Source organism: Oncorhynchus gorbuscha, linkage group LG03 (assembly GCF_021184085.1).
Source record: "Oncorhynchus gorbuscha isolate QuinsamMale2020 ecotype Even-year linkage group LG03, OgorEven_v1.0, whole genome shotgun sequence".
NCBI lineage: Eukaryota > Metazoa > Chordata > Actinopteri > Salmoniformes > Salmonidae > Oncorhynchus > Oncorhynchus gorbuscha.
Window position 1 is genome coordinate 70,030,397 of NC_060175.1, and position 25,455 is coordinate 70,055,851.

General features: G+C 43.8%; 1 protein-coding gene across 8 annotated transcripts; it reads right to left on the reverse strand.

Annotated features, from left to right (window-relative positions):
- Window positions 1–2,060: 2,060 nt before the first annotated feature.
- Window positions 2,061–25,440, reverse strand: LOC124031814 (myelin transcription factor 1-like). 8 transcript variants are annotated; one of them, XM_046343515.1, is made up of 17 exons: window positions 24,669–25,440; window positions 24,448–24,567; window positions 24,218–24,308; window positions 23,872–23,997; window positions 23,406–23,620; window positions 15,841–16,049; window positions 14,820–14,927; window positions 13,208–13,362; window positions 12,937–12,999; window positions 12,502–12,570; window positions 11,966–12,028; window positions 11,760–11,843; window positions 11,355–11,579; window positions 7,630–7,721; window positions 3,803–3,906; window positions 3,483–3,626; window positions 2,061–3,294 (listed from the first exon to the last, which is right to left on the reverse strand). In XM_046343515.1, exons 1-17 carry the CDS (start codon window positions 25,171–25,173, stop codon window positions 3,151–3,153), a joined length of 2,517 nt encoding a protein of 838 aa, XP_046199471.1. In that variant the 5' UTR covers window positions 25,174–25,440; the 3' UTR covers window positions 2,061–3,150. The 8 variants fall into 8 exon arrangements, with proteins under 8 accessions (XP_046199471.1, XP_046199467.1, XP_046199465.1 ...); XM_046343511.1 differs by having other exon boundaries at window positions 2,061–3,291; window positions 11,355–11,576; window positions 14,820–15,044; XM_046343509.1 differs by having other exon boundaries at window positions 11,355–11,576; window positions 14,820–15,044.
- Between the last annotated feature and the right edge of the window lie 15 nt (window positions 25,441–25,455).

A 25,455-nucleotide genomic window follows, 5' to 3' on the forward strand; every position in this document is an offset into this window, starting at 1 on the left:
TATGTTACTTAGCTTTCTTTTTTATGGCCAGAAGAGGTCCTGCAGATCTATGTCCAGATAAAGCTTCCAGGGTGAAAAAGTTCTACATAGTCATGTGAGGACAAAACTAAGACCTGGGTAAACTTGTTAAATACAGAGTTTGAATAAATAGTTATTAAGAGTAAAATATACAAACATTGTCAACGTGTGTAGGTATAGACAGGCGTTGCATTTGGATGATGTGTTTTATGCATATTAAAGTAATATTATTCAACAGGCTACTACTGTGCAAGTGTTGATTGAGAAATTATGACGTCATTTTCTTTTATTGCCCTCAGGTACCTAAAAAAACAGCACTACACCAATGAGTATAATAGGTTAAATCTCAATGGTTCTATATCTAGACATCTTTGTTCAAACTTTTGATTTCTTTGTGTAAAGGCTGAATGGGTTACCTGTCTCTCTGCTAGACTTAATACATTGCTATGTAATTTCTGGGCCATTTTATTGTGTTTTCCAGACATTCTATTTTTTTTTTTTTTTTACATTTTCCTTTCAAAAATGTTAAGCCATCATTGGGCTGTATGTAGCAATTATGTATGAGGATATGGCCAATTGAATCTAGTTAAATATGGCCCCATGCAGTTGGTTGGTGCCCATATTAGAAATTGCTGCCAGGGGGGGTAATGGAAAATAATCTGTGATGGCACTATAGCCCAAAATACCTCTTTAAACATGTCCCAACTGTTTATGAAATTTGGTTGCTCTATCACAAAGTCCACTAGTTTTTCCTGTAACCATTGTACTATGGTCAAAATTGCCTCAATATGACCCTCATTAAAGTCTTACGGGTATTTTTTGTGCACAGAATTATTATGCACAAAAAAACGTATTTCTCTCAAATGTTGTGCACAAATTTATTTACACCACTCCTTTGCCAATATAATCCATCCATCTGTCAGGGATGGCATTTCAAGAAGCTGATTAAACAAGATAATCATTACACAGGTGCACCTTGTGCCGGGGACAATAAAAGGCCACTATAAAATATGCAGTTTTGTCACACAACACAATGCCACAGATGGCACGCTGATTGCAAGAATGTCCACCAGAGCTGTTGCCAGAGAATTGAATGTGCATTTCTCTACCACAAGCTGCCTCCAACGTCGTTTTAGAGAATTTGGCAGTATGTCCAATTGACCTCACAACCACAGACCACGTGTAACCATGCCAGCCCAGGACCTCTCCATCCGGCTTCTTCACCTGCGGGATCGTCTGAGACCAGCCACCCGGACAGCTGATAAAACAACCAAAGAATTTCTGCAGAAACTGTCTCAGGGAAGCTCATCTGCGTGCTTGTCATCCTCACCAGGGTCTTGACCGGACTGCATTTTCAACTGTACCGGGATGGCAGACAGTGTGTATGGTGTGGTGTGGGCAAGCGGTTTGCTAATGTCAACATTGTCAACAGAGTGCCCCGTGGTGGTGGGGTTATGGTATGGGCAGGCATAAGCTACAGACAATGAACACAATGACAGTTTTCCGATGACAATTTGAATGCACAGAGATACCTTGATGAGATCCTGAGGCCCATTGTAGTGCCATCCGTTCACTGCCATCACTTCATGTTTCAGCATGGTAATGCACGGCCCCATGTCTTAACGATCTGTACACAATTCCTGGAGGCTGAAAATGTCCCTGTTCTTCAATGGCCTTCATACTCACCAGACATGTCAGCCATTGAGTATGTTTGGGATACTCTGGACCGACTGCATGTTTCAGTTCCCATCAATATCCAGAAACTTGGAACACTGATTGGAAGTTGGACAACATTCACAGGATTTATTTCAATTGACTTTTTTCCTTATATGAACTGGAACTCAGTAAAATCTTTGAAATTGTTGCATGTTGGGTTTATATTTTTGTTCAGCGTAGTATACCTGGCTCAGTCCTCATCCTTTCAATTGTTGTATCCCACAACCATTCCACAAAATATCTGTAGTCATAAACAATATTCATGTACACTTTTACAATCATTACTCACAATCGTAATTAATTGTGACATATTCCATGATGCTTAGTTATATTAGCACAGGTTTTCTTTATTTCAATATCAACATATGGGCAAAGACTAATCCATACACAGCCATCATCACTAACACATAGACAATACAAAATAAATATACACCAACATCTCCATTCACTTTGTTCTTCATTATCAAATAAATATTAAATACATACACATTTCTCCCAGTTCATTGCAAGGTGTCTCAAAATACTTTATGGAATAAAATAAATAATATAAACAAAAGAAAAATCTTTAAAAAATTATCAAAACTTGTCGGTTATAAAATATTTGCACTTAAAAAAGATCCCAGTATTTCAAATAAATAATAAGATATATAAAACAATTTATAGTTGATATTGTAAAATATTTCTATTTTTCAACAGTGCAGAGGAAAACTCCTCTCAATCGCTGTTTAAAAATGTCTTCAGTATAATTTTGTTTTGTAAAAATAAATAAATAGGCCAATAAATAAATGCTGAATAAATAAGCTAAATTAACACAACATGAATAAATAATACATCAAACAGACATTTTTAAGACTCAAATTCATACACAACAATAGTAATGAAACTAAAAACTATCCCCTGGAAGTGCAACATCTACGCTCATAAATACTATCAACATTACTCAATGGGGTTGGAATACATGTACACTATTTAGGAGAATATTGTATGATGGGGTATTGGAGCCAGTATACTGCATTCTTAGTCCGTTCTGAACCATTAAAGTGGCTTTTTTATTATACCCCTCAAAACGTTCCTAAACACCCACACCAACACAGTTTTACTCCAATGCACTCAAGAACACTCAAGACATAATTGAAACTTCCGTACTCATCCATACACAAGTGTGTCCATTGATCTTGATAACCTTCATGCAAGCAGGGAGGGGGAGCAATGTGAAATGGACACATTTTCTCCAAAACAAATACAAGAAAAATCAGGTCTACAGTATATTCCAAAAGCAATGGATTTATTTATAGTTGTTGGGTTTTGTATAGTTGTTGGGTTTTGTATACCCACACACCATGTCACCCTGCTCTCGTTCCTCTTTTCCCTCTCATTCATATATTCCATTTAGCCTCTTCATCTCCCTTTGAGAGACTATACTTCGATGCCTTTTACTGCTTGGTTGATGGACTCCAACAGAGCGCGGTTTTCCGGGTTTTGGTAGCAATCTTTATTGGAGAACATATGGGTCAAGGTGTCCACGTAGGTATCGAAGTTCTGCTCCGACATAGGCTCCTGCTGAAGAAAACACAAGTAACACATTAGATAAAGTGTGTGTAATTAGCAAATGTGTGTTTTATGCATGTAGATGTGTAAAACTGAGGTTATGTCAACATTTTCTCTCTAAGAGAAAGTGTTTGTGTACGTATGTGCGTGCGTGTGTGTGTGTGCATGCTCTGAGTGATCCATCCCTGGGTGTAACTCACAATGTGTGGCAGCCGGATGTTGGACAAGCTGCGGATCAGAGCTTGGCTCAGGCCAGACAGCTCCATGTACAGGGCATCGTTTCTCTCCTCGATCTGCTTGTTCTCCTCCTCCATACTCTTCAGGTTATTCTCCATGGATGAGATCTGGAGCAGAGAACCACAAACCAATCAACCACGGTTCTTCAGTTAGCCACAAACAAGTCAATAACAGCTTATCAGTCCACCACAAACGGTCTATACAATCATTGTTTTTATTTCTAATTGAATTAGGAACGTCAAGACAGTATTTAGTGGTTATTGTTAAGAAGTGGCAGACCAACCTGTGTGTGCAGGTTCATCATGTCATCCTCCATCTCTGAATTGGACTCGCTGAGTTCCCTGATCTCATTGTTCAGTTGCTTGATATCTTCATCATTATCCAGAACTGAATAATTAATAGCAAACCAGTTAGAAACAATAAAACAACTAGCAACAGTCAAACATAATTGAAGATCATCCAGTTTTACTGGACAAGACTTGACCCACTTTTCATGTTGGGACAAATGCTAACTTCTACTTAAGTGGAATTTTCACTTAGTCTCCAATTGATATCAATGGAAATGTTACTTAAATGGAAATTAGGATTTGTGCCATTATGCGCAAACTGTCAGAAATTATTATTATTTAAAACACTACATATAATGTATACCTGAGAAAAATCAAATGTGTATGTATGTACACAACATGACCATAAGTATGTGGACACCTGCTCATCGAACATCGCATTCCAAAAGCATGGGCATTAATATGGAGTTGGTCCCCCCTTTGCTGCTATAACATCCTCCCCTCTTCTGGGAAGGCTTTCCACTAGATCTTGGAACATTGCTGTGGGGACTTGCTTCCATTCAGCCATAAGAGCACTAGTTCGCAGTCGGAGTTCCAATTGATCCCAAAGGTGTTCGATGGAGTTGAGGTCAGGATCTGCAGGCCAGTCAAGTTCTTCCACACCGATCTCGACAAACATTTCTGAATTGACCTTGCTTTGTGCATGGGGACATTGTCATGCTGAAACAGGAAAGGGCCTTCCCCAAACTGTTGCCAAAAAGTTGGGAAGCACAGAATTGTTTGAATGTTATTGTATGCTGTAGCATTAAGATTTCCTTTCACTGGAACTAAGGGGCCTAGCCCGAACCGTGAAAAACAGCCCCAGACTATTATTCCTCCTCCACAAAACTTTACAGTTGGCACTATGCATTGGGGCAGGTAGAGTTCTCCCGGTATCCGCCAAACCCAGATTCGTCCATCAGACTGCCAGATGGTGAAGCGTGATACATCACTCCAGAGAACGGGTTTCCACTGCTCCAGAGTCCAATGGAAGCGATCTTTACACCACTCCAACCGACTCATGGCATTACGCATGGTGATCTTTGTTCTTGTGTGTGGCTGCTCGGCCATGGAAACCCATTTCATGAAGCTCCCGACGAACAGTTTTTATATTGACGTTGCTTCCAGAGGCAGTTTGGAACTCATTAGTGAGTGTTGCAACCGAGGACAGACAATTTTTACGCACTTCAGCACTCGGCAATTCCGTTCTGTGAACTTGTGTTGCCTATCACTTCACAGCTGAGCCATTGTTGCTCCCGTGATGTTTCCACTTCACAATAATGCACTTACACTTCACCGTTGCAGTGTAAGTGCTTAAGAAGGAAAGAAATTCCACAAATGAACTTTTAACAAGGCAGACCTGTTAATTGAAATGCATTCCAGGTGACTACCTCCATGAAGCTGGTTGAGAGAATGCCAAGAGTGTGCAAAGCTGTCATCAAAGCAAAGGATGGCAAATTCAAATATAAAATACGTTTTGATTTGTTTACCACTTTTGTGGTTCCTACGTGATTCCATATGTGTTATTTTATAGTTTTGATGTCTTCATTATTATTCTACAATGTATAAAATAGTAAAAATAAGAAGAACCCTTTATTTTTTACAATTATTTTATTTATCTAGGCAAGTCAGTTAAGAACAAATTCTTATTTACAATGATGGCCTAGGAACAGTGGGTTAACTGCCTTGTTCAGGGCCAGAATGACAGATTTTTACCTTGTCAGCTCGGTGTTACGATCCACCATCCTTTCGGTTACTGGCCCAACTAACCACTAGGCTATCTGCCTTCCCCTGAATGAGCAGGTGTCCAATATGATGTATATATATATATATATATGATGTATATATATGATGTATATATATATATATATATGATATATATATATATATATATATATATATATATATATATATATATATATATATATATATATATATATATATATATATATATGTGTGTGTATGTGCATATATATATAGACACACACACAACATTCACCTGACAAAGAAATACAGTTGAAGTCGGAAGTTTACATACACCGTAGCCAAATACATTTAAACTCAGTTTTTCACAATTCCTGACATTTAATCAGAGTAAAAATTCCCTGTCTTAGGTCAGTTAGGATCACAACTTTATTTTAAGAATGTGAAATGTCAGAATAATAGTAAAGAGAATTATTTATTTCAGTTGTTATTTCTTTAATCACATTCCCAGTGGGTCAGAAGTTTACATACACACAATTAGTATTTGGTAGCATTGCCTTTAAATTGGTTAACTTGGGTGAAACGTTTCAGGTCGCCTTCCATAAACTTCCCACACAATAAGTTGGGTGAATTTTGGCCCATTCCTCCTGACAGAGCTGGTGTAACTGAGTCAGGTTTGTAGGCATCCTTGCTCGCACAAGCTTTTTCAGTTCTTCCCACAAATGTTCAATAGGATTGAGGTCAGGGCTTTGTGATGACCACTCCAATACCTTGACTTTGTTGTCCTTAAGCCATTTTACCACAACTTTGGAAGTATGCTTGGGATCATTGTACATTTGGAAGACCCATTTGCGACCAAGCTTTAACTTCCTGACTGATGTCTTGAGATGTTGCTTCAAAATATCCACATAATTTGCATCCTCATGATGCCATCTATTTTGTGAAGTGCACCAGTCCCTCCTGCAGCAAAGCACCCCCGCAACATGATGATGCCACCCCCGTGCTTCAAGGTTGGCATGGTGTTCTTCGGCTTGCAAGCCTCCCCCTTTTTCCTCCAAACATAACAATGGTCATTATGGCCAAACAGTTCTATTTTTGTTTCATCAGACCAGAGGACATTTCTACAAAAAATACGATCTTTGTCCTCGTGTGCAGTTGCAAACCGTAGTCTGGCTTTTTTATGGCGGTTTTGGAGCAGTGGCTTCTTCCATGCTGAGTGGCCTTTCAGGTTATGCTGATATAGGACTCGTTTTACTGTGGATATAGATACTTTTGTACCTGTTTCCTCCAGCATCTTCACAAGGTCCTTTCCTGTTGTTCTGTGATTGATTTGCACTTTTTGCACCAAAGTACGTTCATCTCTAGGAGACAGAACGCGTCTGCTTCCTGAGCGGTATGACGGCTTCGTGGTCCCGCGGTGTTTATAGTTTCGTACTATTGTTTGTACAGATGAACGTGGTACCTTCAGGCGTTTGGAAATTGCTCCCAAGGATGACCCAGACTTGGCTGATTTCTTTTGATTTTCCCATGATGTCAAGCAAAGGGGCACTGTGTTTGAAGGTAGGCCTTAAAATACATCCACAGGTTCACCTCCAATTGACTCAAATGATGTCAATTAGCCTATTAGAAGCTTCTAAAGCCATGATATAATTTTCTGGAATTTTCCAAGCTGTTTAAAGGCACAGTCAACTTAGTGTATGTAAACTTCTGACCCCCTGGAATTGTGATACAGTGAGTTCTAAGTGAAATAATCTCTGTAAACAATTGTTGGAAAAATGACTTGCCAAAACTATAGTTTGTTAATTGGTTAAAAGACGAGTTTTAATGACTCCAACCTAAGTGTATGTAAACTTCAGACTTCAACTGTATATCTTTCTATAAATATCTTTGTCAGGTAAATGCTTTGTTAGGTGAATGCTGTATATAAAAGTATTTATGTAGTATGTCAAATGTAATATGTAAAATGTATATGTAACTAAAAAAAAAACAATATTTGTCCTCTGAAGACAATGGGTAGATTTTTTAAATATATATATTGTTTTACTGTCAGATGAAGCTTTTAAGTTATGTCCAGACTTACCATCGCTGGCCCTGAACTTTGCTGTAATGTACTCGTCTCCAGGAAACCTGCTTCTCTTCTTATTAGCAGAGGCTCTGGGACAACCAGAGAGACTAGGAGCAACAGAAGAGGAAAAGAGAAGTGAGGCTAGTGATGCGAGCGCTGCTAGAATAGGGCCAATATGACTAACTACTAGTTAGTTTATTTTATTTGAATATGCTATCAGTTTTCTTTACACAATATGTTTTGCCATGCTTTAAAAACCTGTCAAGATGTTAAACTCGGCCTAGAGCTATCAGTCTGATCAAACACCCGGGCAAGAAGGACCTTAGTCAGGGAGGTGACCAAGAACCCAGTGACCACTCTGACATAACTACAGAGTCCCTTGGCTGAGATGGGAGAACCTGCCAGAAGGACAACAGTCTCTATAGCACTTTACCATTCTGGGCTATATGGGAAAGTGGCCAAATGGAGAAAAATGTTCATGACCACATGCCTGGAGTTTGCAAAAAGACACGTGAAAGACTGAAAACACAAGGATAAAGATGATGTAATAGAACTCTTTGGCCTGAATGCAAAGCACTGTCTGGAAAAAAAACAGGCACAGCTCATCACCCGTCTAACACCATCCCTACTGGTGGTGACATCATACTATGGGGATGCTTTTCATTGCCAGGGAGTTGGAGACTGGTAAGGATAAAGGAAACAATGAATGGAGCCAAATACAGGCAAATCCTTGATGAGAACCTGCTTCAGAGTGCAAACGATTTTCGACTGGGGGCAAAGATTTACATTCCAACAGGACAATGACCCCAAGTATACAGCCAAACAATGCTGGAATGGCTTCAAAACAAGAATGTGTAAGTTCTTAAATGGTCCGGCCAATCAGCAGGTACCCCGGTTAGAGGAGTCGAGGAGTGCGTCCAGGAACACTCTGCAATGTTACATCATCTTGGTGCCATGGCGGATTGCGTTGTTCAGACCATGGACCGCTGGGAGAGACAGGAATTCTCTCCAGTGCCTCGACCAGCGCAACCGGGGTTACCTCTACCAGTCCCATCCGGAGCCAGTCCCAGTGGGATGCGTCTCTCCCTTCCCAGGGAATATGATGGGACGGCAGCACAGTGCCAGGGATTCCTTTTTACAACTAGACCTCTACATGGCCACCGTTCACCCAGCTCCCTCGGAAAGGGAGAGAGTGTCCGCCCTTGTCTCACGCCTCTCGGGGAGAGCTCTGGAGTGGTCAAACGCCGTGTACAGCGAAGGAGACGCGGCGTTGGACCACATCGAGGAGTTCACCGCTTCCGGGCCATCTTCGACCATCCGCCCGAAGGTAGAGCGGCGGGGGAACGGCTCTTCCATTTGAGGCAGGGGACGGGGAGTGCCCAGGAGTTCACCCTGGAATTCCGGATCTTGGCAGCCGGAGCAGGCTGGAACGACAGGGCCCTCATCGACCACTACCGATGCAGCCTGCGCGAGGACGTCCGACGTGAGCTGGCATGCAGGGATGCCACCATCCCCTTTGACCAACTGGTGGATTTGTGCATTCGGTTGGATAACCTGCTGGTCACCAGGGGATGTCCAGAGGGGGCTCTGTCGGTTCCATCTTCCAGCACCCCCGCTCCGGTGCCCATGGAGTTGGGAGGGGCTGCGTGTAGGAAGGCTGGAGGAGGGGCCATCACGTGCACCATCTGTGGCTGCAGAGGGCACACTTCCAGTCCGTGCCGTGTCGGTCCCTCTGAGAGTCGAGGCAGCAGGCACGGCACTCCGGCGTCACCCCAGGTGAGTTTGCACCACACTCATCCAGGATCCTCTGTTGACCACCTGTTTGTACCTGTTTATTTCCCTGAGTTTTCCCCGCATTCCCAGCATAAGGCACTCGTTGATTCAGGCGCAGCTGGGAATTTTATCGACAGAGCGTTAGCCTTTAGTTTAGGGATCCACACTATTTCTGTAGTTAGACCTTTCCCGGTACACGCTCTGGATAGTCGATCATTAGGGTCCGGGTTAATCAGGCAGGCCACCATCTCCCTTGCCATGGAGATGCAGGGGGGTCACGAGGAGAAAATCAGTCTCTTCTTCATTGACTGTCCTGCGTTTCCCGTGGTACTAGGCCTTCCCTGGTTGGCTCATCATAACCCCACCATTTCCTGGCAATAGAGGGCTCTCACAGGGTCATCGCGAGAGTGCTCGGGGAGGTGTGTAGGGGTTTCCGTTGGTGCTACCATGGTGGAAAGTCCAGACCAGGTCTCCAGCGTGTGCATCCCCCCAGAATATGCAGATTTGGCTCTCGCCTTCTGTAAAAAGAAGGTGACTCAATTACCACCTCATCGACGGGGGGATTGTGCGATAAATCTCCTGGCAGACGCTGTGCTTCCCAGGAGTCACGTGTATCCTCTGTTGCAAGTGGCTATGGAGACATATGTCTCTCAATTTGTAAGTCGCTCTGGATAAGAGCGTCTGCTAAATGACTTAAATGTAAATGTTAAATGATAGTGTCTGATCGGGGTCCCCAGTTCACGTCGAGAGTCTGAAAGACGTTCATGGAACGTCTGGGGGTCTCGATCAGCCTCACCTCGGGTTTTCCCCCCGAGAGTAACGAGCAGGTAGAGAGAGTCAACCAGGATGTCGGCAGGTTTCTGCGGTCCTATTGCCAGGACCGGCCGGGGGAGTGGGCGGCGTTTGTGCCCTGGGCCGAGATGGCACAGAACTCGCTTTGACACTCCTCCACTAACCTCTCCCCTTTTCAGTGCGTTTTGGGGTACCAGCCGGTTCTGGCGCCATGGCATCAGGGTCAGACCGAGGCTCCTGCGGTGGACGACTGGTTCAGGCGCGCGGAGGAGACATGAGAGGCCACCCATGTTCACCTCCAGTGAGCCGTGAAATGAGTAGCGCGGAACATCACCGCAGTGAGGCCCCGGTGTTTGCACCCGAAACCTGCCCCTCCGCCTGCCCTGCCGGAAGCTGGGTCCGCGGTTTGTGGGGCCATTCAAAGTCCTGAGGAGGGTGAATGAGGTGTGTCACAGGTTACAGCTTCCCTCCGATTACCTTATTAACCCCTCGTTCCATGTGTCTCTCCTCAGGCCGGTGGTGGCTGGTCCGCTCCAGGATTCTGATGTGCGAGAGGTTCCTCCGCCCCCTCTGGACATCGAGGGGGTCCCGGCGTACTCCGTTCGTTCCATCCTGGATTCGAGGCGTCGGGCGGGGGGCCTTCAGTACCTTGTGGAGTGGGAGTAGTACGGTCCGGAGGAAAGGTGCTGGGTCCCGGTTGCGGATGTTTTGGTCCCCGAACTGCTGCGGGAGTTTCACCGCTGGAGCCGTGCATCAAGGGGGGTACTGTCACGACTTCTGCCGAAGTCGGCTCCTCTCCTTGTTCGGGTGGCATTCAGCGATCGACGTCACCAGCTTTCTAGCCATCGCCGCTCCATTTTTCATATTTCATTTGTTTTGTCTTGTTCCATACACACCTGGTTTTCATTCCCTAATCACACTGCATGTATTTCGTCCTCTGTTCCCCTCCGTGTCTTTGTGTAAAATTGTATTTATGTTATGTGGGTATTGTTAAGCGCCATACTTTTTGTCTATTGTTCCGTGTTTGGGCACATTTATGTACTTTTGTGCTTTCGTTGGACCGGAATAAAAAGTGTGCCTGTTCACTACACTCTGCTGACTTCGCCTCCCGTACAAACCCTTAACAGTAAGAACACAAACAAAAACCTTTATTTGAATTTGATTGAGTGTAATACCTGCGGTGTGTGAGGAAGCTGCCATTGGCGTGTCCTGATCCGTCACAGCCGGGGGTGGGACAGGTGGGTCCCTCAGTCTTAAAGGCCTTCCAGGAGAAAGGAGAGCCGTTGAGGAGCCCCTCCTTTTGACGCCGCGCTGCCAGGGGGCACCCATAGGCACTGCGGTGGGTGGCATACTTCCCACTGATGTGGCCCAGGCTGTCACAGCCGGGCACCGGGCATCTACTAATGGAGGGGGGGAAGCCAGGGTTGACAGTGAAGAAGAGGAGAAAGAAGAGCGAGAGAGAGAGAGAGAGAGAGAGGAAAGCAATCAGCATTTCGTTTGAGAGCTCGAGGGCCGAATAAAGGGCAATCCATTGTGTGGATTGTAAAGAAAAGAAAACAAATGGTTTGTCGTGGACCAACCTTAAAAGCTCAGAGTCTTCCTTGTCGTCCTTGGTGGGTGTTGTCTTGACAGCACCTTTCTTTGCACGAGGGCATCCAGACAAACTGACAGAGACATAGAGAGAAAAATAAGGATTCAAATACAGTCCTTTTTAGACTATCTTGTAGTAGGATTGTCTAGGATGAAATAAAAATAGACACAAAAGCAATAAACTATCTGTGTGTACCTTCTATGGGAGGCGTAGTTTCCAGTGATGTGACCTGATCCATCGCATCCAGGGGTCGGACACCTGGGGTCAACCAGACAGAGGTCAGCACAAGTCATGTGAGCATAGGAAATGTAAAGGACATACGATAGAGTTTCTCATAAAAGTAGCTAACACTTTCTCTATAGGATAGCAATTTGTTTGATACAGGAGATCGCAGCAGAGGAAGACACATCCCTGCACATTGTGGTGACAATACAAAGATCAGTAGGGTTCAGTCATGTCAGTATAAAGTAGGGTTAGAACAGGGATAGGGATCTCTGGTCCAGGAGGGCCACAGCGTGTGCAGACTTTTATTTCAGCCCAGCACTAAACACCTAATTCAAATCCTTGACTAACCATGATCTTCAAGTCAGACAACAGTTAGGTTTGCAGATGTGTTGGAGCTGAACTGGAACCAATACATGCACACACATGCAACACTCCATGAGCAGAGTTACCCCTGGGTTGGAAGGAAGGAAGGAAGGACGGAAGGGGGAATACAAGCACAGACATACTTAAGTTCAGCAGAGTGGGCTGCCATGAGGGTCCGAAGAGACTTATCAGCAAGAGGACAGCCTGACAGACTGGAAGATATGGAAAATATAGAGAGAGAGAAGGAGGGGGAGCGAGAGAGAGAGAGAAGGAGAGCGATGGAGAGGATATTGTGAAGTCATTTAATAAGGGGCAGAACAAAGGAAAGGGCTCGATCCCAATCATAACAATGAATATTGTTTACAGGATTCATTGTAGCACAGGATAAGAGAGTAATAGAGAATAGTCATTATTGAAAGTTCTGGATTTGTAATGCAGATGTGCAGATTCGTTGACATTCAGAATCAGTGCCTGAAAAACACTATAAATGCAGTTGTATGTAGTTGTAAGACGGAAAATGTGAAACAGCGCTACCGACTGCATTGGTTGAAATGCAGGGGAGTGGGGCTGTGTCATACCTCCGATGTGAAGCGTAGTTTCCAGTGATGTGCCCACTGCCATCACAACCTGGGGTGGGACATCTGGAGATAATTGGAAATTAATTAATTAATTGAAAACATAGTGAGGGTGGATGGCAGTACTATGAACTATGTCCTTTATAATAGTTATGTGTCAGCCTTGAGATTAGAGTAATCCATAGATAGAAATTTTAAGATTAAAATTGGGATGCTTTTTCTCTTATAATGTTGTTATGAATGCTGGATTGAAGTTATTTTAGAGCAGACTTACAGTAGAACCTCTTTCTTGCAGTCTTTGGGCGAGAACTGGACCTTGAAGCTGGACGTGGTGACCTCGCCTGGGTACTTCCTGTCCTCCATGCTCTCCTGAGCGATGTCATCGTCCTCTGCATCAGAAGAGGTGTAGGAGTGGGCCACAAAGTCCACCTGGGGGAAGGTCAAACAAACACAGGTAAGGATGGAGAGAGATTATAGTTTATCATTTCATCCATCCGTGACTCATTGCCAGGATGTTCCATTGAGATAAAAATGCAATCGTACAATTTTGATTTGGAATAGTTACGTAAATGTGATATTTCAGGTTTATTTTTTATTTTTTTGCACAGATATATTTTTTTGACCTGTTTTTGCTTTGTTATTATGGGTATTGTGTGTAGCTTGATGAGGGGAAATATTTAATACATTTTAGAATAAGGCTGTAAAGTAACAAAAGGTGGAAAAGGTCAATGGGTCTGAATATTTTTTCAGAATCCATCTGTGCCACTGAGTCTGGCTTAATTCCAGTTTGTCTACATATTAATAATTTACATGTTGGATTCAGGTCTCCATTTCAACCAACAATCTAAGTTAAAGAATAGGACTAAAACAAATCAAACTTTTAATGCAGTTTGATTTGATTCAATCAAATGCTTTAACTTTTGTTTTTGGTTGAGAAGGAGACGTGAATACAACACGATAGCAACAATTATTCTCATGATAGCAAATTGGTACTAGTCGGTGACAAAAGCTAAGCAGGGTTGGGCTTTGTTAAAATCCTGGATGGGAGACTGAAAGGATGGCTGTAGATGGATCAACTCTCCAGTATGAGGTGCTGCCCAGCCTATAGCTTTTTCTTATTGTGCATATTACCTTGAAGATCTGACGTTCTTTCAAAGGTACAACTTCAACATATTTAATACAAGGTTTGTCTTTGTTGAAAATTGGATACCATGATGACATAATCATGTGGTTTAAAATATTTTCCTCAAAAGCAGCATACCACCCTGCATCCTGATGCTGGCTTTCCTCTGAAGCTAAGCAGGGTTGGTCCTGGTCAGTCCCTGGATGGGAGACCAGATGCTGTTGGAGGGCAAGTAGGAGGCACTCTTTCTTCTGGTCGAAATAAAATATCCCTTTTCCCCAGGGCAGTGATTGGGGACATTGCCCTGTGTAGGGTGCCGTCTTTTGGATGTGAAGTTAAATGGGTGTCTTCTCTGTGTTCACTAAAGATCCCACGGCACTTATCGTAAGAGTAGGGGTGTTAACCCCGGTGTACTGGCTAAACTCCCAATCTGACCCTCATACCATCATGGCCGTCTAATCATCCCCAGCTTCCAAATGACTCATTCATCCCCCTTCCTCTCCCCTGTAACTATTCCCCAGGTCGTTGCTGTAAATGAGAATGTCTTCTCAGTCAACTGACCTTGTAAAATAAGGGTAAAAAAAAGGTTGATAACTTTTTTCAAATCCAATATGTATTTTCCACATCACAATACATAGACAGATTACATTGAAACAACGTTGATTTAAACAGTTTGTGCCCAGCGGGTAACCTCTCTCAAGACTAACATGATCATAATTCCAATGGTTTGGTGTTATTTGCAGACTTGGCGTTATGTGGTTACCTCATCTTGCTCCTCCTCCTCTTTGGGACAGTTTGGCTTGGTGAAGTCCAGAGGCCCTTCCCACTCCTCTTGCAGGTGGGCCTGGGACAAGGGAACACCTCCCAGGTGCTGCGAGGAAGAGGAGGAGGATAAAGATGGGTCTGGTGATTGCATCCCTTCCCTCTTGATGGGCTTCTTCATGCTCAGGTCCAGTGTACCATTCTCATCCACTTCAATATCAATTTCCTGAAGGTACAAGGACTATGTTAGCGTGTGTGTGTGTGTGTGTGTGTGTGTGTGTGTGTGTGTGTGTGTGTGTGTGTGTGTGTGTGTGTGTGTGTGTGTGTGTGTGTGTGTGTGTGTGTGTGTGTGTGTGTGTGTGTGTGTGTGTGTACCAGTGGAGACTGTTGAGGGGAGGACGGCTCCTAATAATGTCTGGACTGGAGTAAATGGAATGGCATCAAACACATGGAATCCATTTGTTTGATGCATTTGATACCATTCCACTGATTCCACCCCAGCCATTACCATGAGCCCATCCTCCCCAATTAAGGTGCCACCAACCTCCTCTAGTGTGTATAGATGTAGGATCCTAATTGGATCACTATTTTGTTAATGAGACTTTTTCTGGGCTTCTTGCAGAAGCTCAGGAAAATTCCTGCAGATGAGCTTCTGATAAATTCACACAAAAGAAACACTAATACATGGTTATATTAACAGTATTGAACTGTTCATGTAGCCTACTTTTAGCCAGCTAATAGCCTAACCACAGATCAAGCAATATTATGGACTAGATGTTCAAATCTTGCTGCTGCAGGATAATTTTGCTGTGACAATATAGGTCAAATTTAGATCCTACACCTGTTTATTTATGTACATTGATGACAAAAGTTAGAAGATCATAAGATCAGGTTGATTCGCCAGAAAGTGCATGGTTAAGTAATGCAGTGTGTCCAATAAATATTTTCAAGTGGGAAAGACTTTGTAAAGTCAACTACCAACACCAATAGGATAGGATGGGCTGGGTAGCAAAGAGGCCTACCTTGCTGGCTGCGTCCTGCTGTTTGGTGCTAAGGTTCTCGGGCCTTTCCCAGCAGCGCGTGGACAGGTTCAGGATGGCAGTGGCAGCCATGTGAGCAGCCTCGGCATCATGGGAGTAATCGTAGCCGCTGGAGGACGAGGAGGAGCTGCTCTTTGCATATCCTCCTGACAAGCTATGGCTCGGGGACGAGGCCTTAGGGAATGGTTTAGCTGTGGAGGAGAGAGAGGGTGGGAGTCCAAATGAGAATTCATCTTCCCAGTTGAACATGCACCAAGCCACCATTACAGTTCTCCCTATAACCAACCAATTTCTCTCATGAGCACTGACATAACAAATTAAAGTTATGTTTTGGTAGCTAAGGAATGGTTTCCAACAGAAATTCAACAAATGCCAAGATCATATTTTTTTATAAAGGGGATAGATCACCTATGAAATTAGCAGATATAATTGGAGTCTCTATCAAATAACATTACTTGCATAATATCGAATCCCCTGGTTGTTGGACTTGGTGGAAAACAAAACAATTCTGTAAATACAGTGCCTTCGGACTTTTTCCACATTTTGTTAAATTACAGCCTTATTCTGAAATTGATTAGAAAATGTTTTCCCTCAGCAATCTACACACAATACCCCATTACAAAGAAAAAAACAGGTTTGAATTTGGTTTTGATAATTTATTTTTAAAAAGAACAGAAATACTTTATTTACATAAGTATTGAGACCCTTTGCTATGAGACTCGAAATTGAGCTCAGGTGCATCCTGTTTCCATTGGTTTCCATTGATCATCCTTGAGATGTTTCTACAACTTGATTGGAGTCCACATGTGGTAAATTCAATTGATTGGCCATGATTTGGAAGGGCATATACATGTCTATATAAGGGCCCACAGTTGACAGTGCACGTCAGAGCAAAAACCAAGCCATGGGGTGGAAGGAATTGTCTGTAGAGCTCCGTGACAGGATTGTGTCGAGGCACAGATCTGGGGAAGGGTACCAAAAAATGTCTACAGCATTGAAGGTCCCCAAGAACACAGTGGCCTTCATCATTCTTAAATGGAAGAAGTTTGGAACCACCAAGACTCTTCCTAGAGCTGAGCAATCAGGGGAGAAGGGCCTTGGTCAGGGAGGTGTCCAATAACCCAATGGTCACTCTGACAGAGCTCTAGAGTTCCTCTGTGGAGATGGGAGAACCTTCCAGTAGGACACCTATCTCTGCAGCACTCCACCAATCAGGCCTTTATGGTAGTATGGCCAGACGGAAGCCTTTGCCAAAAGGCACCTAAAGACTCTCAGACCATGAGAAACAAAATTCTCTGGTCTGATGAAACCAAGATTGAACTCTTTGGCCTGAATGCCAAGCGTCACGTCTGGAGGAAACCTGGCAACATCCCTACAGTGAAGCATGGTGGTGGCAGCATCATGCTGTGGGGATGTTTACAGCGGCAGGGACTGGGAGACTAGTCAGGATCGAGGCAAAGATGAACGGAGCAAAGTACAGAGAGATCCTTGATGAAAACCTGCTCCAGAGCACTCAGGACCCCCGACGGGGGCGAAGGTTCCTCTTCCAACAGGACAACAACCCCTAAGCACACAGCTAAGACAACGCAGGAGTGGCTTCAGGACAAGTCTCTGAATGTCCTTGAGTGGCCCAGCCAGAGCCCGGATTTGAACACGAATTAACCTCTCTGGAGAGACCTGAAAATAGCTGTGCAGCATCACTTCCCATCTACCCTGACAGAGCATGAGAGGATCTGCAGAGAATGGGAGAAACTCCCCAAATACAGGTGTGCAAAGCTTGTAGCGTCATACTCAAGCAGCATTTAGGCTGTAATCACTGCCATAGGTGCTTCAACAAAGTACTGAGTAAAGAGTCTGAATGATTATGTAAACGTAATATTTCCGGTTTTAATTTTCTATAAAAATAAACATTTCTAAAAATCTGTTTTTGCTTTGTCGGTATGGGGTATTGTGTATAGATTGATGAGGGGGGGAGGAAACAATGTAATACATTTTAGAATAAGGCTGTAACGTAACAAAATGTGGAACATACTTTCCGAAAGTATTCATACACGTTGCTTTACAGCCTGAATGCAAAATGGATTAGATTGTTTTTTTTTGTCACCCATCTACACACAATACCTCACAATGACAAAGTGAAGACCTGTATATAGACATTTTTGTAAATGTACATACAGTTCCAGTCAAAAGTTTGGACACACCTACTCATTCCGGGGTTTTCCTTTATTTGACTATTTTCTACATTGTAGAATAATAGTGAAGACATCTCAACTATGAAATAGCACATATGGAATCATATGTAACCAAAAAAGTGAACCAAAAAACAAATCTAAATATATTTTATGTTTGAGATTCTTCAAAGTAGCCACCCTTTGCCTCGATGACAGATTTGCAGACTCTTGTCATTCTCTCAACAAGATTCACCTGGAATTTATTTCAATTAACAAGTCTGCCTCGTTAAAAGTTCATTTGTGGCAAGAAGGTGAGACATGAAGGTCAGTCAATCGTGAAAATGTCAAGAACTTTGAACGTTTCTTCAAGTGCAGTCACAAAAACCATCAAGTGCTATGATGAAAATGGCTCTCATGAGGACCGCCACAGGAAAGGAGACCCAGAGTTACCGCTGCTGGAGAGGATAAGTTCATTAGAGTTACCAGTCTCAGAAATTGCAGCCCAAATAAATGCTTCACAGAGGTCAAGAAACAAGACACATCTCAACATCAACTGTTCAAAGGAGAAAAACGTGAAACAGGCCTTCATGATCGAATTTCTGCAAAGAAACCACTACTAAAGGACACCAATAAGAAGAAGAGACTTGATTGGGCCAAGAAACATGATGGACATTAGGCCGGTGGAAATCTGTCCTTTGGTCTGATGAGTCCAAATTTTGGTTCCAACCGTTGTCTTTGTGAGAGGCAGAGTAGGTTAACGGATGATCTCTGCATGTGTAGTTCCCACCATGAAGCATAGAGGAGGAGGTGTTTAGAATTCAAGGCATACTTAACCAGCACGGCTACCACAGCATTCTGCAGCGATACGCTATCCCATCTGGTTCGCGCTTAGTGGGACTATCAATTGCTTTTCAACAGGACAATGACCCAACAAATCAAATAAAAAAATTAAAAGATTATCACATATTTAGCAGATGTTATTGCGGCTGTAGCGAAATGCTTGTGTACCTAGCTCCAACAGTGCAGTAATATCTAACAATTCACAACAATACACACAAATCTAAACGTAAAATAATGGAATTAAGAAATATATAAATATTAGGACGAGCAATGTCGGAGTGGCATTGACTAAAACACAGTAGAATAGAATACAGAATATAGATATGAAATGAATAAAGCAGTATGTAAACATTATTAAAATGACTAGTGTTATATTTTTAAAGTGACCAGTGATTCCATGTATATGTATATAGGGCAGCAGCCTCTAAGGTGCAGGGCTGAGTAACTGGGTGGTAGCCGGCTAGTGATGGCTATTTAACAGTCTGATGTCCTTGATATAGAAGCTGTTTTTCATTCTCTTGGTCCCAGCTTTGATGCACCTGTACTGACCTTGCCTTCTGGATGATAGCGGGGTGAACAGGTTGTGGCTCGGGTGGTTGATGTCCTTGATGATCTTTTTGGCCTTCATGTGACATCGGGTGCTGTAGGTGTCCTGTAGGGCAGGCAGTGTGCCCCTGGTGATGTGTTGGGCAGACCGCACCACCCTCTAGAGAGCCCTGTGGTTGCGGGCAGTGCAGTTGCCATACCAGGCAGTGATACAGCCTGACAGGATGCTCTTAATTGTACATCTGTAAAAGTTTGTGAGGGTCTTAGGAACCAAGCCAAATTTCTTCTGCCTCCTGAGGTTGAAGAAGCTCTATTGCGCCTTCTTCACCACACTGTCTCTGTGGGTGGACCATTTCAGATTGTCAGTGTATTGTATGCCGAGGAACTTGAAGCTTTCCACCTTCTCCACTGCGGTCCCGTCAATGTGGATAGGGGCGTGCTCCCTCTGCTTTTTCCTGAATCCCACAATCAGCTCCTTTGTTTTGTTGATGTTGAGGTAGAGGTTATTTTCCTGGCACCACTCCGCCAGGGCCCTCACCTCCTCCCTCGTCAGTGTTGGTAATCAGGCCTACAATGGTTGTGTCGTCTGCAAACTTGATGATTGAGTTGGAGTGTGTGGCCACGCAGTCATGGGTGAACAGAGAGTACAGGAGGGGGCTGAGCACGCATCCTTCTGGGGGCCCAGGTGTTGAGGATCAGTGAAGTGGAGGTATTGTTTCCTAACTTCACCACCTGGAGGCGGCCCTTCAGGAAGTTCAGGACACAGTTGCACAGGGCGGGGTTCAGACCCAGGTCCCCGAGCTTAATGATGAACTTGGAGGGTACTATGGTGTTGAAGGCTAAGATATAGTCAATGAACAGCATTCTTACATAGGTATTCCTCTTGTCCAGATGGGATAGGGCAGTGTGCTCTGCAATGGTGATTGCATCGTCTTTGGATCTATTGGGGTAGTAAGCAAATTGAAGTGGGTCTAGGGTGTCTGGTAAGGTAGAGGTGATATGATCCTTAACTAGCCTCTCAAAGCACTTCATGATGACAGAAGTGAGTGCTATGGGGCGATAGTCATTTAGTTCAGTTACCTTTGCTTTCCTGGGTACAGGAACATTTTCTTTTGTTTTTTTTTGTTTCACCTTTATTTAACAAGGTAGGCTAGTTGAGAACAAGTTCTCATTTGCAACTGCGACCTGGCCAAGATAAAGCATAGCAGTGTGAACAGACAACAACACAGAGTTACACATGGAGTAAACAATTAACAAGTCAATAGCACAGTAGAAAAAAAAGAGAGTCTATATACATTGTGTGCAAAAGGCATGAGGAGGAAGGCAAATAATTACAATTTTGCAGATTAACACTGGAGTGATAAATTATCATATGGTCATGTACAGGTAGAGATATTGGTGTGCAAGAGCAGAAAAGTAAATAAATATAAACAGTATGGGGATGAGGTAGGTAAAATTGGGCGGGCTATTTACCGATAGACTATGTACAGCTGCAGAGATCGGTTAGCTGCTCAGATAGCAGATGTTTGAAGTTGGTGAGGGAGATAAAAGTCTCCAACTTCAGCGATTTTTGCAATTCTTTCCAGTCACAGGCAGCAGAGAACTGGAACGAAAGGCGGCCAAATGAGGTATTGGCTTCAGGGATGATCAGTGATGCCATCGTGACCAGTGAACTGAGATAAGGTGGAGCTTTACCTAGCATGGACAATGGTGGACATATTGAAGCAACTGGGGACAGCAGACTAGGATAGGGAGAGATTGAATGTCTCCATAAACACTCCAGCCAGCTGGTCTGCACATGCTCTGAGGACCGTCAGCCTTGTGAGGATTAACACGCTTAAATGTCTTACTCATGTCGACCACGGAGTACAAGAGCCCACAGTCCTTGGTAAGGGGTCTATGGAGAGGTTACAACAGATGAGTCTGGGACCAGTCCTACTATTACTCTGACTGTTGGTACGGAAGCAGTTAAAACTGACTAATGCCTGGAAGGTGGCAGGACCTATGAATTCAGACTAGAGGTTGACCGATTAATCGAAATGGCCAATTAATTAGGGCCGATTTCAAGTTTTCATAACAATCGATTTGGCCAATTTAAAAAAAGTTTTTTTTACACCTTTATGTAACTAGGCAAGTCAGTTAATGTTAATGTTGTCGATGTGTTCCTGGTTCGAGCCCAGGTTGGCGTGAGGAGAGGGACGGAAGCTATACTGTTACACTGGCAACACTAAAGTGCCTATAAGAACATCCAATAGTCAAAGGTATATGAAATACAAATGGTATAGAGAGATATAGTCCTATAAATACTATATTAACTACAACCTAAAACCTCTTACCTGGGAATATTGAAGTCTCATGTTAAAATGAACCACCAGCTTTCATATGTTCTCATGTTCTGAGCAAGGAACACAAATGTTAGCTTTTTTACATGGCACATATTGCACTTTTACTTTCTTCTCCAACACTGTTTTTGCAGTATTTAAACCAAATTGAACATGTTTCATTATTTATTTGAGGCTAAATGGATTTTTATTGATTTATTATATTAAGTTCAGGGTAGCCTAGTGGTTAGAGCATTGGGGACTAGTGACCGGAAGGTTGCAAGTTCAAACCCCCGAGCTGACAAGGTACAAATCTGTCGTTCTGCCCCTGAACAGGCAATTAACCCGCTGTTCCTAGGCCGTCATTGAAAATAAGAATTTGTTCTTAACTGACTTGCCTGGTTAAATAAAGGTAAAATAAAAATAAATAAAAAAGTTTAAATAAGTGTTCATTCAGTATTGTTGTAATTGTCATTATTACAAATACATTAAAAAAATTGGCCGATGAATTGGTATCTGCTTTTTTTGGTCCTCTAATAATCGTCATCGGCGTTGAAAAATCATAATCGGTCGACCTCTAATTCAGACTTCGGGGGCTCAATGACTGTGCAACAACATCCAGTCCCATCTTCTAGCCCGCCAACTCCAGGTCATGCAGTTACATCCTTCCACCATCACCTGGGTCATGGACTACCTCACTGACAGGCCGCAGTGGGTCAGACTACAGAACCACTCGGTCTCAGACAACATCATCACTAACACAGATGCCCCACAAGGGACGGTTTTGTCACCATTCCTCTTCACTGTCTACACAGCAGACTGCTGGCACGCCCAAGCCTCCTGTCGCCTACAAATGTTTTCAGACGATTCAGCCATTGTAGGCTGCATTACAAAGGATGATGATTCCCAATACAGGGAGGAAATATCTTAATTTGTGGCATGGTGCAGCTGAAACCGCCTGGAGCTGAATGGGTCTAAAACCAATAAGCTGGTGATAAACTTCAGGAGGAAGGAGAGTGTGTTTTCTGTGGTCATCAATGCGGTCACTGTGGAAAGGGTGGGCTCGTACAAATACCTGGGGGTGGTGATTGACGATAAGCTGCAGTGGAAAGAGAACACCTCCATAGTTTTTGAAAACAATCTAGATCCCACCCTAGATAAGCGGAACCTCAAGAAGCTCAGGAGTATAGAGGCCATCACTAGCCACGCCTTCCACAGTACCTGGCTGGAGCATTGCAGTGCGATGGCAGACAGATTTATTTTTCCTAAAACAGAGCGTTTCCACGGATCCTTTTTACCATATGCTATGAGGCTTTTAACATTGAACACTTCAGTTTTTTTATATCCATTGATGATGTGCTGCTTTTAATGTCTGTGTGTCTTTTGTTGTGTTTTTATGGCATATTTAGTGGTAAAGTATGTATTGGCTGGTGCAATCAAATTTCTGAATAAACTACTATCTTATCTTATCTTAGCCCTTCAAGGTTGAAGATTGAGGACTCGAGAACTTTTGTCTCTAATCCATACATTTTTAGCCCCTTACTGTTATTAGATCTGATGACCGTTCAATTACCATAATAAACAACCTTGTTATTAATGTCTATAAAGATTATAGCTGCTTTCCCTGCATTCTCATAGTTTTTAATTCTTTCTGCCAAGATCATCTTACATTTGATGGCTTTGGGTGAGGATTGACTGGTGGCGGGCATCTTTGGAACCAGCATAGGCTTCCCGAACACCTGGACGTCGAAGCTTGCATAGTCGAAGGAAACCTTGGAGTATTTCTCCAGCTCTTTGGCCAAGTTGGCGCGGGGTGTAGCAGGCACCATGTTGGGTCTGTAGCCATACTGAGGGATCTCCAGCTGCTTCACAAAACACATTGGTCTGTTGGAGAGAGAGAGAGAGAGAGAGAGAGAGAGAGAGAGAGAGAGAGAGAGAGAGAGAGAGAGAGAGAGAGAGAGAGAGAGAGAGAGAGAGAGAGAGAGAGAGAGAGAGAGAGAGAGAGAGAGAAGAGATAGAGGGAGAGAGAGTCAGAACATTATGTGCAAGAGAAAGGGTCAAAGATGAGTAAAAATGCATCAGAGACGGACAGCTATTTAAGTAAGGGGAGAAAGGGAGGAGGAGAGAGGGCTCACCTGAGAACTCTGTCTGAGTGGGGGCTCCCAGTTTGGGGCTCGCTGACTGAAGGCTGGGGGTGAGTGAGGGTGACTTGGCCCCCCTTGGCAAGCTTCTCTGCAGCTGCGATGGGACAACCGGACAGACTGAGACAGACAAAGAGAGATTACATTACATTTAAGTCATTTAGCAGACGCTCTTATCGAGAGCGACTGATAATTCATCAATTGTTTCACTTTTGATTGACTAACTTTGTGACTAGAGCTACAGCTCATTAACAGCTCATTTAGCATACACTCAATGTTAGCCTTTAAGTGTAGGGATAAAAGGTAAATGTGAGGTTATAATCATTGGACAGTATAATACCTGCGGTGCGTGTTGCGATTGCTATTGACGTGACCTTGGCCTGTGCATCCTGGAGTTGGACACTTCAGCACATTCTCGTGCATGGCCAGGACTAGGGAAATGGAGGCAAAGAGACATAGGCAGAGAGATATATGTATGTGTTACAAGTCTGCATATTGTTCAAAGCAGTAGTTTCCCTTTTAGCACTTTGGTATTACTACTCTGCTAGTACTACAAACAAAAGTACTCACTCTCAGGTGGGATCCTGTCTTTGTGAGGGCACCCAGAGAGGCTGCGGTGGTGGGGGTACAGCCCAGTCACATGGCCCGTCCCATCACACCCAGGGGTGGGGCATTTCACCTCTTTCTTGTCTGGATGGAAAGTGGAGAGAAGTTGAGTGAGCAGGATAATACTTGGAAGATTAACCTATGGTGAGATAAAAGACATCCTGATAAACCATAAACTGTCCTACCTTTGCTGTGGTGTCCTCTGTGTCGCATGGCTGGGTCCATCGGTTTGCTGGCCCTGTCGTCGGAGCTGTGGTAGCGCTGGTCCTCGGGAGACTGTTGGTCGTCGTTCGGCCCTCTCACCTGCTCGGCCTTCAGGGCGATGGCTTGCTCCAGCAGCCCCAAGTTCCCCCGGGTCATATCCCAGGTCTCAGAGTCATCTGTCACGCCTGAACCCTGTGAGAGACAGTCATCTTCCTCCTCCTCTTCCTCCTCCTCAGATCGTATCTCAATGACCACTGTGGTAGGTGAGGCTTTGTGAGAGTCTTGGTCTTCTTCTTCCACCTCCCCTGCTTCTGTTTCCTCCTCTCCTTCCTCCTCCTCTTCCTCCTCTTCTGTCAACGGGGTACCAATCTTTACCTCCTCCGGTGCCACTTCTGTATCCTCACATCCCTGAGCAAGCGTACTAGAGGCAAGAGGCTCCACGTGGACCACCTCCTCCTCCTCCTCTTCGTCCTCCTTCTCTTCCATTACCTTCTTCTCAGTCTCCTCTCCCTCCTTCTCTTCCCCTTCTTCTTCCTCATCTCCTTCCACTTTTGCCTGATGCCTGCTGTAGTCACCACTGGAGTACTGATGATCTGAGTTCTCCTGACCCACACATTGCCTCTCCTCCTCTTTCTCTTCCTCCACCCCCTCTTCTTCCTCTTCTTCCTCATATCCTACCTCCTCCTTTTGCTTCTCCTCAATCTCTGCTCTCCCTGTTTCATCGTTGCCTTTGGGCTGCTCTGTTGTTCTGTATTCATCAACTGTCCC